Below are 13,634 nucleotides of genomic sequence, written 5' to 3' on the forward strand. Positions count from 1 at the left end.
TCATAAGTGATACATACAGATGATATAAAGTAAAAGGAACAAATGTATATAGTGAAAAGTCATGGCTCACTTCCACACTTGTCCCCTTGTCACCAAGTTCCTCCTCCAAAGTAATCACTATTATTAGTCTCTAATATTTCCTAAAGATAGTCTCTGTAATATCTGTCTCATACACATGGTAGCACAGCATAAACATTCTTTATATCTTTCTATTTTTGTTTTAATTTTATGTATTCTTTTATTATTATTATTATTATTTATTTATTTGACAGACAGAGATCACAAGTAGGCAGAGACAGAGGAGAAAGCAGCCCCCCCCTCCCCCCGGCTCAGCAGAGAGCCTGATGCAAGGCTTGATCCCAGGACCCTGGGATCACGACCTGAGCTGAAGATGCTCAACCATCCGAGCCATTCAGGTGCCCCTCTTTACACCCTTTTACAATTTAACACTCTCTCTTGGATATTGTGCTTTACAGTGGAGAGAGTGCTGTCTTTTATTTTTTAATGGCCATTTTTAAATGGAATCCTACTGATTGGCTACACCAACGTCACTTTGTTTAACCAGTAATGGTAATTGAAATGAATGGGCTTTAGAATCCACTCTGATTAAAACGTCTAGGGGTGGGGCGCCTGGGTGGCTCAGTGGGTTAAGCCTCTGTTTCGGCTCAGGTCATGGTCCCAGGGTCCTAGGATGGAGTCCTGCATCGGGCTCTCTGCTCAGCAGGGAGTCTGCTTCCTCCTCTCTCTCTCTGCCTGCCTCTCTGCCTCTCAGTACCACTCTCTGTCAAATAAATAAATAAAAATCTTTTTTTTTTTAAAGATTTTTTATTTATTTATTTGACAGACAGAGATCACAAGTAGGCAGAGAGGCAGGCAGAGAGAGAGAGAGAGGAGGAAGCAGGCTCCCTGCCGAGCAGAGAGCCCGATGCGGGACTGGATCCCAGGACCCTGAGATCATGACCTGAGCCGAAGGCAGTGGCTTAACCCACTGAGCCACCCAGGTGCCCAAAAAATCTTAAAAATAAAAAATAAAAACAAACAGCTAGGGGTGGGTCATGACTCATCTAGCATAAGGGCTGGACAGGGTAAGGAGATTTTTTCAAAGATTTTATTTATTTATTTATTTGACAGAGTGACAATGAGAGAGGGAACACAAGCAGGGGGAGTGGGCAAGGGAAAAGCAGGCCTCCTGCTGAGCAGGGAGCCCAATGTGGGACTCGATCTCAGGACCCTGGGATCATGAACTGAGCTGAAGGCAGATGCCCAATGACTGAGCGCCCTAAGGAGATATTTTTAAAAGATTTATTTATTTATTTATTTGATAGAGAGATAGTGAGAGAGAGCATGAGCAGGGAGGAGAGGGAGAAGTAGGGAGCCTGACTTGGGGCTCAGTCCCAGGGTCCTGGGATCATGACCTAGGCCAAAGGCTGATGCTTAACTGACTGAGCCACCCAGGCATCCCAGAGATTTTTTTTTAAGATTTTATTTTATTTATTTGAGAGAGAGAGAGAGAACATGAGTGGGGGTGGGAAGGCTCTCAGTCCCAGGACCCCAGGATTATGACCTAAGATGAAGGCAGATGCTTAACTGACTGAGCCACCAAGGCATCTGGGTAAGATTTTTTTTACCAAAGCATCACCAGGGACATCTGCCTCCATGTGGGGTACCAGAAGCACTTACTCTCCACTCTCTCAAAAGGTGCTGAGCCTAAGCAGAAATGCTTCTGTGCATGTGTGTTTTCCTTGCTAAACAGAATTGCTTGGGTATGTATATAAATTTTATTTTCCCTTTCCCAAAATAAGAGCTCCCTGAAGGCAGGGACCACCTTTTAGATTTATTCAGCAAATCCTCATGAACCCTCCGAGCCCACAAATATTTCAGATAATGCAAGTGACATCACAGAACTCAGTGAGGCAGTGTAGCCAGGAAAGAAGGAAAATTCATTCTGTTGGTTTCTGAGAATGTGAAAATCCTAAGTAAGGGAGATCAAAAGAGATGCTAGAATTTCACTCCCAACTCATCTCCTCCCAGGGCAGCGTCTTCCTCCCTGGCTTGGGGGTCCTCAGCCAGGGGGCTTTCCTCACCCTTCCAGAGGGGCCCCGTGCTCTTCGTCATCGTCATCTTCATCAGAATCTGTCTCAGATGAGTCATCATCATCATCATCATTTTCACTGAAGGCCCGCTGAGGTGTCAGCTGCGAGGTCTTCTTCTCCTGAGATGGGGCAGGGCAGGCATGGAAGGCGCCACATGAAGAGAAGCTTAGTGTACCTATGCCCTCCCCCCACCCCCGCTACTCCCACACCTACCCTCCCACCTGGCACCACTTTCTGGTGAAAGAGAAACGTGCTCCCCAGAAAGGCTGCAAGCACTTTCGTCTACTCCTGCTTAGCTACAAACTGGGTCCTCACTTTATCTTTCTTTCTTTCTTTCTTTTAAGATTTAATTGACAGACAATTTATTTGACAGACAGAGATTTAATTGGCTCAAACTCAGGACACTGAGATCAGGAATGACATGCTTTTCCCACTGAGCCAGGCAGGAACTCCAAAGTGGGACTACTTTAAAATGTGAACTTTTAGGCTTTTTATGCTATTAGTCTACATTACTACAGCTTTTTGAACTACTTCAAATATCCTTCTTCACTTGTTTGCAAAGCTCCTGTTATTGAAGGACAATTAAAATGTAACCATTGGGAGCGCCTGGGTGTCTCAGTTAAGCCTCGGACTCTTGACTTAGGCTCAGGTCATGATCTCAAGTTTATGATCTCAGGGTCATGAGATACAGCCCTGTGTAGGGTTCCCTGCTGAGCAGGGAGTCTGCTTCTCTCCTTCTCCCTTTCCCTCTGACCCCCCTCTCTCAAATAAATATTTTTTTTTTGAAGATGCTATTTATTTATTTATATCTTTTTTTTAAAAGATTTTATTTATTTATTTGACAGAGATCACAAGCAGGCAGAGAGGCAAGCAGAGAGAGAGAGAGAGAGGAGGAAGCAGGCTCCCTGCTGAGCAGAAAGCTCTATGCGGGGCTTGATCCCAGGACCCTGGGACCGAAGGCAGAGACTTTAACCCACTGAGCCACCCAGTGGGTTAAAGATGCTATTTATTTATTTATTTTTTTTTTTAAAAGATTTTATTTTATTTATTTGAGAGAGAGAGACAGTGAGAGAGAGAATGAACGAGGAGAAGGTCAGAGAGCGAAGCAGACTCCCCATGGAGCTGGGAACCTGATGTGGGACTCCATCCCGGGACTCCAGGACCACGCCCTGAGCCGGAGGCAGTAGTTTAACCAACTGCGCCACCCAGGCATCCCAAGATGCTATTTATTTATTTGACAGAGAGAGAGAGCACAAGCAGGGGGAGCGGCAGGCAGAGGGAGAAAAAGGAGCCCAATGGGGAGATTGATCCCAGGACCCTGGGATGATGGCCTGGGCCAAAGGCAGACTGAGCCACCCAGGTTCCCCCTCAAATAAATAAATCTTAAAAAATAAAAAGTAATCCCCAGATTATGTGCTAAGACTCAACACGTGGCAGTTAAGCAGAGCATGTGCACAGCTTCAAGGGCCTGCCTAGAGCTGTAGACATCTTTCCATCTTTCGTTCAGTAATCCTCCAGGTTCACAGAACAACAATGAAGCGACAACTTCAAAATTAAAGTCTCTTTCACATAATATTGGCAGTATCCCAAATGCTGACAATGAACAGATGCTAGACCAATAATTCCAAACTTGCTTTACCATAAGACTTACTTGGAGTGCTTGCTAAAAATACAAATTCTCAGGCTTTTACCTTCAAGATTCTGATTCAGTAGTTCCAAGTGGGAACTACTGGAGAATGTATTGTTAAAGATAAGTATCCTACTTGATTCTTATGCCCAGTAAATTTTGCAAAACACTGGCCTGTATTATTTGAAATTCCTCACCGAAAAGTCAGCTGTAAGAGTAGGCTTTACTCCTGAAGGATCACAATCTTAAGACTCTTTGCTCCTGATTTTCCTACATGAGCTCAAAGGTACCCAACCCTGCCCCTGGAGGTGAGGATCCAAGAAATGTTTACTACCGAATGACTGTCATCTCAAACTAACTACCAACAGCTCAAAGCAAGAAAGTGCGAGAAGCTGTGGCTTGTACTATACCTTGTTGTTTTCCTCTTCATACTCATCACTGCTGTTGTCAGCCATAGTCTTGTTAGGAAGATCGGTGGAATGAAGAAGTCCTTAGAAGACAAGTTTTCCCATTAGATTATTAAGATGATTTTTAAAGATAAATATTTTTAAGTTTATAATAGTTTATGTTCTGTTTTATGGAACAGTGTCTAAAGAACATCTAGTTAAAGGAAAGGAGACTGAATTCTAGCCATGGCTCTGTCAATTCAATTCAGGATACATTTACTAAGTATTACTGTGCGTAAGGCATTAGATTAGACATTATACTAGTCGATTATCTGCCATTACATAAATCATATAAAATCTTCCCTTAGTTTACACATTGGTAAGATGAGGTTAGTAATTAATAAAATGACAAAAGGGCTGAATTGATGGTCAGAAGACTGGGATTAAAGAATAACTCTAGGGGTGCCTGGGTGGCTCAGTCGGTGAGGCAATTGCCTTCAGCTCGGGTCGTGATCTCAGGGTCCTGGGATCAAGCCCCACATCGCACTCCCTGCTCAGCGGGGAGCCTGCTTCTTCCTCTTCCACTCTGCCTGCTTGCACTCTCCCTGTCTGTCAAATAAATAAATAAAATCTTAAAAAAAAAGAACAACTCTCTGACATGTACAAAATGACTTAACCTGAGTCTCAGTGTTCCCACATCTGAAGGGAGGCAGTAATATTTATCACTCAGAACTGCTATAAGGATCAAACGACAAAACTCAAGTGAAAAGAACTGACCCAGCAAATGGCAAATAATAGTCATAGGTATAAATCTGAATCCATATGATAAGAGGAATAAAAATATTCTGAACAATTAAAAGTATAATCAGATGTAAGATAGTAACCTGCAAGAAAACCATGTTCAATGATCACTTTTATTTATTTATTTATTTATTTATTTATTTATTTATTTGACAGAGAGAGATTACAAGTAGGCAGAGAGGCAGGCAGAGAGAGAGAGGAGGAAGCAGGCTCCCCGCTGAGCAGAGAGCCCGACGTGGGACTCGATCCCAGGACCCTGAGATCATGACCTGAGCCAAAGGCAGAAGCTTAACCCACTGAGCCACCCAGGCGCCCCAATGATCACTTTTTTAAAAAGACTTATTTATTTATTTTAAGTGTGGGCAGAGGGAGAGGGAGAGACAATCCCAAGTAGATTCCATGCTGAGCGTGGACCCCGACCTGGGCTTAATCTCATGACCCCAAGATCATGACCTGAGCCGAAACCAAAAGTCAAACACTCAACCAATTGTGCCACCCAGGCGCCCCATGTTCAATGAATTCTAAATCAAATTAATGCAAATTAAACATCACTTTTCAGCCTACTACATTATCCAAACTGAAAACAAATGATAATGTCCATGGCTGGCAAGATTATATGCATGCTCAAATCAAAAACCTTGTCTCTGTGTGTGTTTGTGTGTGTGTGTGTGTGTGTGTATCTCCCCCAAAAGACTGAAAGCAGGAACTCAAATAGATTGTATGCCCATGTTCATAGCAGCAGAGTCACAACAGCCAGAAGGTGGAAAAACCCAAGTATCCATCAACAGACAAACAGATAAACAAAATGTGGTTATACATACAATGGAATATTATTCAGCCACAAAAAGGAAGGGAACAAACACAGGCTACAGCATGGATGAACCATGAAAACATTATGCTAAGTGAGATAAGCCAGGCAAAATGACAAATGTTGTATGATTCCACTTTTGTGGAACACAGAATGGATGAAGTCATAGACACCAAGGAGAACAGAGGCTACCAGGGCCTGCCAGGGACAGGGGAATGGGGAGTTATTGTTGAACGAGTACTTTCTGTTCAGGATGATGAAAAAGCTCTGGAAATAGATAGTAGAGATAGTTACACAACAATATGAATGCATGTAATGCCACTGCATTGTACACTGAGAAATAATTAAAATGGCAAGTTTTATGCTGGGTATACTTACTGCAATAAACAAGCAACCCCAGGTGTCATCCTTGATTCCTAACTCAAGAGCCAAACCCAACCCATCAGCCATTTACAACCCAAATACATTTCTTGTATTTGCCTCTACTCTCTATTCTTACCTTCCTCACCATATCCAAGTCGCTGTCACCTCAGCCCAGCCATTGCAACAGGGCTTCAACTGCCTCCTGACTTTCATCATTGCACCTTTCAATCCAAGACACACATACCAGCAACATGACCTCAAAAGCTCCTCTTGTTAGGCCTCCTGCCACCTCTGCCTACCTCTTGTCTGCCTGCCTTTGATACCACTCCTTCCTAGCATACGCTGGTCTCTTTAAAGTCCTCCTCAAACGAACCCAAGTTCTTTCTGGCCTGACGTCCTTTTCACATTTCACTGCTGCTCCCTTTTCCTGGCCTACTTCTCCTCAAAGTCCGTCTGGATCCTTCCTATCTTTCGGTCTCAAGTGTCACCTCCTCAGATCTTCCCTGACCATCCCATTAAAAGTAGATCCCCCACCTCACCATTATTCTCCATCACATCAAACCCTTTGCCTGCATCAGTGCACTTACCACATTTGTAATTATGTCTGTTTAGTCATTTGTCATCGATGCTTGTCTCTTACAAATATCAGGATGGCAAGGTCAAAGTCTCTTTTAATACTGTATACCTAATGCCACACATAAAGCTGACACATGGTAGGTATTCAAGAAATGTCTGCTGAATAAATGACCATGTCAAGTCCTGTTAAAAGATTCTACTGAGATTTGCATTGGGATTGCAAAGGCAGGTTACTGAAGCATCTTCAAAACTGAGCAAGACAGTTCTGATACGTTCAAACCAGCCAATCAACCAGCCAACCAACCATGAATCCGGGGCAGATTGTGAGCAGAGCATATCATGAAGCAAATGGTAACAGGGAACACTAGTCAGGTTGGAGGAAAATCCTGAATCTGGGGGGCTGTGTTTTCTCCCCCCTTAACTAGTTAGAAAACACAAATAATGGCAAGCGTTTGCCAAACTGGACTCCGAAAGCCAACATTTGCTATTATAAAATGGGGACTTCTCGGAAACTATCACTATCCATCCTGTTCCTTGTTCTGAGAACCATTTCTCTTCTTTCCTCTTTATTCCTCTCTTACCTGTGTGTCTTGGGGTTGGAGTATGAATACTTGCAACCTCTTCAGAGTCGTTAATCTCTAGACGCTCATCATACGTCTGGTTTTCAACAATCTTGGTCTAAATGAAAGGAGACATGACTACATAGCTCATATCACAGGATATGAGCTGATTCCTGACCAGCCTTGGTCCCTCCTCCTTACCCAAGTCACTGGTTTTACATGTAACCTTCACCCCCATTCAAACCATTCTGCTGCCGCTCTTATTTAGCAACTGCCGGCAGGCTGGCTGAGGAAGGAGGGAATCGTGGAGGGAAACGAGCTAACTTAGGCAGCAGCTCCCCAAAGCTGTAGATACACGCGCAAGGGCGGTACAGTATTCGTCTTAGAGGGCAGCTCTCTCCTTAGGTTCTGTCAGTTTTCCCAAGGATGCTGGGGTTTCTCGGGATTGGCGGTGGGGTGACAGGGGGCTGCAGAGGCTCTAGAAAGAGTTCTGTCTCCGGAGTCACCTTGTTTACCAGAGGAGAGGGTGAACTCCAGTCTCTCGGTCCCATCCATTAACTCCAAGAGCATCACCCCCATCTCCATCCCCCGTCTTGGGGGTCGGATCCCACTTAAGTTTCTTGGGGAGCGAAGGAAGCAGAATGGTTGTTGGTGGCGAGAGGGACGAGGAGAAGGAACGGTTGTCAAGGAGATGGGAAGAGATGGGGAGTGCTGGAGGGAAGGGGAGTCCCTTAAGATTCCTCTTGGGAGGGAGAAAGGCAGTGCTGTTTCTGCTAGGGAGAGTACGAGTTACCTGTAGCCCCTCTGAATCCGTCTCCTCTATATGGGAAGAACCCCAGCCTAGGGCCGGGGTCTCACTCCAGTATTAGGCCACTTGAGGGGCTTCGACGTGAAGCTACCGGCCCTGTTGTCAGTCGCTAGGCGAAAAAAAAAAAAAAAGAAAGAAAAAAAAAGAAAGAAAGAAAGAAAGAAAAAATCGCGAGACTTGCTTTCAGTCTCGTGAGACTTCTCCACTCGCGCTTTGCGTCTCTTCCAGCCGCAAAGGGATCCGAGGAGGATCTGGCTGCGTTTGGATAAAGCCTCTCTGGGCAGTCTAGTCCCCTGTTTTTCTATGGTTTCAGGAAATGCGTTTGTGGCGGCATCTAGCGACCACGTCTTGGCGAAGCCGGCTGATGAAGCCCTCCGATCGGGAAATGCGGTGCACGTTTCTCCCCCAGGATAAGGGAGTTTTTCCTCAATCAGAATTTAGGTCGACTCGACTCTCGAGGGAGCAGCCCCCCAGCCCTTCGTATGTCCCTTTACACTATTTCTATTACATTATAGTCCGTCCCTTTCACGCTGTCTAGTTGTCTGGGACATGTCATACATGTTATACCAAGAAATTATTCGTTATTTGAGATTTAAATTCAATTTAGTTTCCTATATTTTTATTTGCTGAGGAAGACAGAGCTTCTTTAGACAGGGTCTGTGTCTAATTTTTAAGTTCTTTGTAGCAGCAATGCCTTGCATACGTTAGGCACTTCATGTTTGTTGGATGGGGGAATGAGGGAATAAGTGAATGAAGATGTAAGGAACAAATATTTCAAAACTAGAGGCATAGTTAATTTGGGAAGTCAGAGAGAGAGAGAAGAGAGAGAGAGAGAAACAAAAACAAAGAAACAAAGTATTGAAATTTGACCCTGAAAACCTGCCAGAGGAAAATGGGATGTCGCTTTAAAAAGGAAAATGAGAGACACCTCTTCTGAGATATTTCCCGTTAAAAATGGAACTGCAAAACTTTCAAATTTTGGTGCCACCTGTTATTGCTAATAATAATGCATACCTCTTGTTGAGCACTTACTATGCAGGAGGACTTAGATGATATAATCTTTTTTATTAATATATTATCTAACTTCACAACCTTATGGGATAGATGTTCCTGACAATTGACAGATTAGATAAGAGTTACCTGCCTGGAGTCACTCTCCTAGTAAGTGGGCAAAATGGAAGTCCAACAGAGGTCTAATTCCCAAGTCTTGGCTTCTAACCATTATGACATATCACCTCTAAGGCTCTCGTCAGGAAACACTTACGGGGTGCTATTCTTAGGCAGTGTAATTTAGCTAATGTCTTATTTCAAAAGAATCAGCATCAGTTGGTCTTGGCTGAGCTTCGGTGGTCCATATCGAAGGCCCCTGGAAGCTGCCACAATAAAACGGTAATTCCAGGCAAGATTTTTACTTTTTAACAATATTTTTATTTTTAAAAATTTATTTATTAGAGAGAGGAAGCATGACAGATCAGCATAAGAGCAGGGAGGAGGGGTAGAGGAAGAAGCCGACTCCCTACTGCTCCTCAGGGAGCAGAATGTGGGACTCCCATCTCAGGACCCTAGGATCATGACCAGAGCTGAAGGCAGACACTTAACAGACTGAGCCACCCAGACGCCCTACAAGATGTTTTTATAACAAAATTATAAAACACAGTTTGACATATATCCTCCCAGACATGCCAAGTTTTAAAATATATGAGCTTTCTAGAATGCAGTGCTTAAGAGCACAGGTTCTGAAGTTGAATAGCCTTTGTTTGAATCCTGGCTTTGCTACTCTGTAACCCTGACATCTGTGATAGAAGTTTTCCTCTTTCTGTTTTTGTTTTCATTTTGTTTTAAGTAGACTCTGCGCCTACTGTGGAGCCCAACGGGGGCTTGCACTCACCACCCTGGGTCAAGCCCTGAGCTGAGATCAAGAGTCGGATGCTTACCCAGCTGAGGCAGCCAGATGCCCCTAGGTTTCCTCTTTATGTCTTGGTTTCCCCACCTGAAAATAGAGATATTTGTGGTACTTATTTCCGAGAATTCTAGTGAGGATTTTTTTTTTTTTTGGATGCTCACTGAAAGACAACTTTTTGTTACTTTTATGTACAGAAAATTCAAAAGCATTCACTTAGCCTAGTTTGGTGGCTAGTTCTTTAGCCTTTGCCTTTTCTAAGTTGGCAATGTAAGCCACCAACTTTGCACCCTGGATGGTGCCTCCCAAGTGTCGGCAGTGTCATTTGTCCTGACGGCTTCCATCAGCTTAGCCAGAATCCTTTGTCTTCTGAGTTAACCAGTGTGAAGGCAACAGTTGTGCAGGTCTTCCTGTGCACCAGATGCCCAGCCTGGCCTTCCCCTTGATAATGCTAGCCAGGAACCCCCATCCTATGACACAGGGCAGGCAGGAAGACAGCCAGCTCAATATGCAATCACTAACAGCTGAGACTTCCTGTTTTCCACCAAGGTGGTGACAGTGTTAACCCCAGCTCAAAGCACAATCAGCCTCTTAGTGGGGACATTCCATTTGCTGACAGCTTTCTTCTCAGCCCCAGCCAACAATCTCTGCTTCTTCCTTGCTTTGTCTCTGGTCTGTATTTGTGGGCCCGCTTAAGCAATTGAGTGGCTGTTTAGTGGCCTAACACCTGGATGAACTTGTTAATCACAGGAGGCGCTTGTAGACATTTACAGACATTTACAGAGCTCTTTGCGGCTGCAGCCGGAGGTAGTGGTCCCATTTGACAAAGCAGGTGAGGTCCCTTTTGGATGGGATGTCCTGTCCAATGCCAAAATTATTGGGCCTTTTCTCAAACAGGGGATTGATCACCTTCTTGGCCTCCTGCTTCTTCACTACAGCAGGGGCTGGGACCACCTTGTTCCCCTTAACCACCCTTTCTTTTGTCATCGTGAATGGCAGGAGCGAGTTTTGTAGGGGAACTAATGAGATAATCCATGAATGAGATAATGCATTACTTTAGAGTAATGCCTGGCTCATTTTAAGTGTTCAGTAAGCGTTAAGGAATATACAAGAGATAAAAAGAGACAGTGTCATCAGGAGAAAAGCTGGCTTTGAATCCTGGCCCTACCATTTACAGACTCTTTGAGTTTGGAGAGGTGTTTAACTTCTTTGATCCTCAGTGTCCTTATCTGGATTGTTGTAAAGGGTTAGAGATAACGTATAAAGTACCTGACACAAAATAAACACTCAGTAAAAGAATGCTGTTTATCCATTTCAGCAGTGGGTGAGTGCTGTAGAGTTGAGCCAATGGTAAGGGATGAAATGATATAGGATGTCCGAAAGAACTGCTTTATCAGGTCTATTCAAAGTCTGACTTTTGGCTTTGGAGAATTGCCAACAGAATCAGAAAACTGGATCTGAGTTTTATTTCCATTATAAACTGGCTTAGAACTTTGAGTAAATTTCTTTTCTTTAAAGATTTTATTAATGGGGAGCCTGGGTGGCTCAGTGGGTTAAAGCCTCTGCCTTCAGCTCAGGTCATGATCCCAGGGTCCTGTGCTCGAGCCCCCATTCCCGCTCTCTGCTGGGCAGGGAGCTTGCTTCCCCCACCAATTGCCTCTCTGCCTACTTGTGATCTCTGTCAAAAAAATAAATAAAAACTTTTAAAAAATAAAGATTTTATTTATTTATTTGAGAAAGAGCAAGAGAGAGAGTATGTGAGCTGGACAGAGGGAGAGGGAGAAGCAGACTCCCCAGTGATCAGGGAGCCCAATGCAGGGTCAAATCCAGGACCCTGGGATCATGACCTGAGCTGAAGGGGGACACTTAACTGACTGAGCCACTCAGGCACCCTGTGTAAATTTCTTAAATTTGTCATCATCTTCTTCATCTATAAAATATCCTTTTTTTTTTTTTTTAAAGGTGTAGAATTTAGGAGCACCTTCCTGGCTCAGTCTAGGAGCACCTACCTGGCTCTGTTGGTAGAGCATATGACTCTTGATCTCCGCGTTGTGAGTTCAAACCCTACGTTTATTTAAAAATAAAATCTTTATTTTTAATTTAATTTTATTTTAAAGATTTTATTTATTTGATAGAGAGAGACACAGCAAGAGAGGGAACACAAGCAGGGAGAGTGGGAGAGAGAGCAGCAGGCTTCCCACAGAGCAGGGAACCCAATGTGGGGCTCAATTCCAGGACTCTGGGATCATGACCCGAGTCGAATGCAGACACTTAACAACTGAGCCACCCAGACACCCTAAAAATCTTTAAAAAAAAAGATATAAACCATAAAAATTCACTCTTTTAAAGTGTATAATCTGTGGTTTTTAGTATAGTCACAAAGTTGTGCAACCCTCACCTCTAATTGCAGAACATTTTCTTCACTTCAAAAAACAAATCTTACTCCCCATTCCATCCCTCTCCTAGTGACTTGAAGCTTTATTTCCTATCTTATGGATTTGCCTACTGTGGACAGTTCACATAAGGGAAATAAACAGTTTCAGAGCAAGTCCTCCCATATAAGATATTGTCTTTCATGACTGCCTTTCTTCACTTAACATAATATTTTTAAGGACAATCCATGTTGTATCATGTATCAGTATCTTTTTATGACTGATACTCCACTATACAGATATACCACATTTTGTCTTCCATTCATCTATTGATGGACATTTGCATTGTTTTCACTTTTTTGGCTATTATGAATAATGTTTCTAGGAACATCATTGTAAAATTTTGTATGAACATATGTTTTTTAAAAGATTATTTATAAGTCATCTCTACATGCAGCATGGGCTCAAACTCACCACCTGAGTCACATACTCTTCTGACTGAAGCAGCCAGGTGTCCCTGTATAAACATATGTTTTTAATTCTCTTGGATGTATACCAAGGAGTGAAATTGATAGGTCATATGGAAACTCTATGTTTAATTTTTGAAAAACTGCCCAAATGTTTTTCCAAACATCTGCACTATTTTACATTTCCACCAGCATTGTGAGAGGGTTTTAATTTCTCCAAAGTCTCACCAACACTTATTATTATAGCCATCCTATTGGGTGTGAAGTGGTATCTCATTGTGGTTTTGATTTGCATTTCCCAAAGAACTAAGGATGTTGAGCATCTTTTCATGTGCTTTTTGGTTATTTGTATACTTTCTTTGGAGACACGTTATTTTGCCCATTTATTCATTCATTTATTTAATATGTGTATATGTATGTATGCAATGTCTATCCAGCATGGGGCTTGTACTTAGGACCATAAAATCAAGAGTCACATACTCTACAGACTCAGCCAGCCAGCCAGACATTCCTATTTTGCTCATTTTCAAATTAGCTTTTTTTTTTTTTTTAAGATTTTACTTATTTATTTGAGAGAGAGAAAGAGTAGGGAAAGGGCAGAGAGACACAAGCAGACACCCTGCTCAGTGGGAAGCCCCACAGTGGGCTTTCATTATGGCCTTAGCCAGAGTCAGAGGCTTAACGGCTTAACCCACTGAGCCACCCAGTCACCCTAAAATTACCTTATCTTTTTATTGTTGAGTTCTAAGAGTTCTTTATATATTCTGGATACTAGTCCCTTAGGCACATCAGTTTGTTTGTAGATTAAGTGATATAGTGGCTATGAGAGCTTTATAAACTGTAAGAGGTGTCACTAATTAAACGAAGGTGATT

The 13,634-nt window shown here is 43.0% G+C and overlaps 1 protein-coding gene and 1 pseudogene across 1 annotated transcript in view; both read right to left on the reverse strand.

The window, feature by feature from the left end:
* Window positions 1–8,250, reverse strand: part of IFT46 (intraflagellar transport 46) — a 15,329-nt gene extending 7,079 nt beyond the window's left edge. Inside the window, exons 1-4 of the mRNA XM_044257960.1 lie at window positions 8,008–8,250; window positions 7,236–7,332; window positions 4,131–4,210; window positions 2,085–2,212 (exon numbers count right to left, since the gene is read on the reverse strand). Coding sequence (XP_044113895.1) covers window positions 2,085–2,212; window positions 4,131–4,175 — 173 coding nt within the window. The 5' untranslated portion in view covers window positions 4,176–4,210; window positions 7,236–7,332; window positions 8,008–8,250. The remainder of the gene's footprint in view (window positions 1–2,084; window positions 2,213–4,130; window positions 4,211–7,235; window positions 7,333–8,007) is intronic.
* Window positions 8,251–10,087: 1,837 nt separating this feature from the next.
* On the reverse strand, window positions 10,088–10,909 carry LOC122913441 (annotated as a pseudogene).
* Between the last annotated feature and the right edge of the window lie 2,725 nt (window positions 10,910–13,634).

Source organism: Neovison vison, chromosome 7 (genome assembly GCF_020171115.1).
Source record: "Neovison vison isolate M4711 chromosome 7, ASM_NN_V1, whole genome shotgun sequence".
In the NCBI taxonomy this organism is placed as follows: domain Eukaryota; kingdom Metazoa; phylum Chordata; class Mammalia; order Carnivora; family Mustelidae; genus Neogale; species Neogale vison.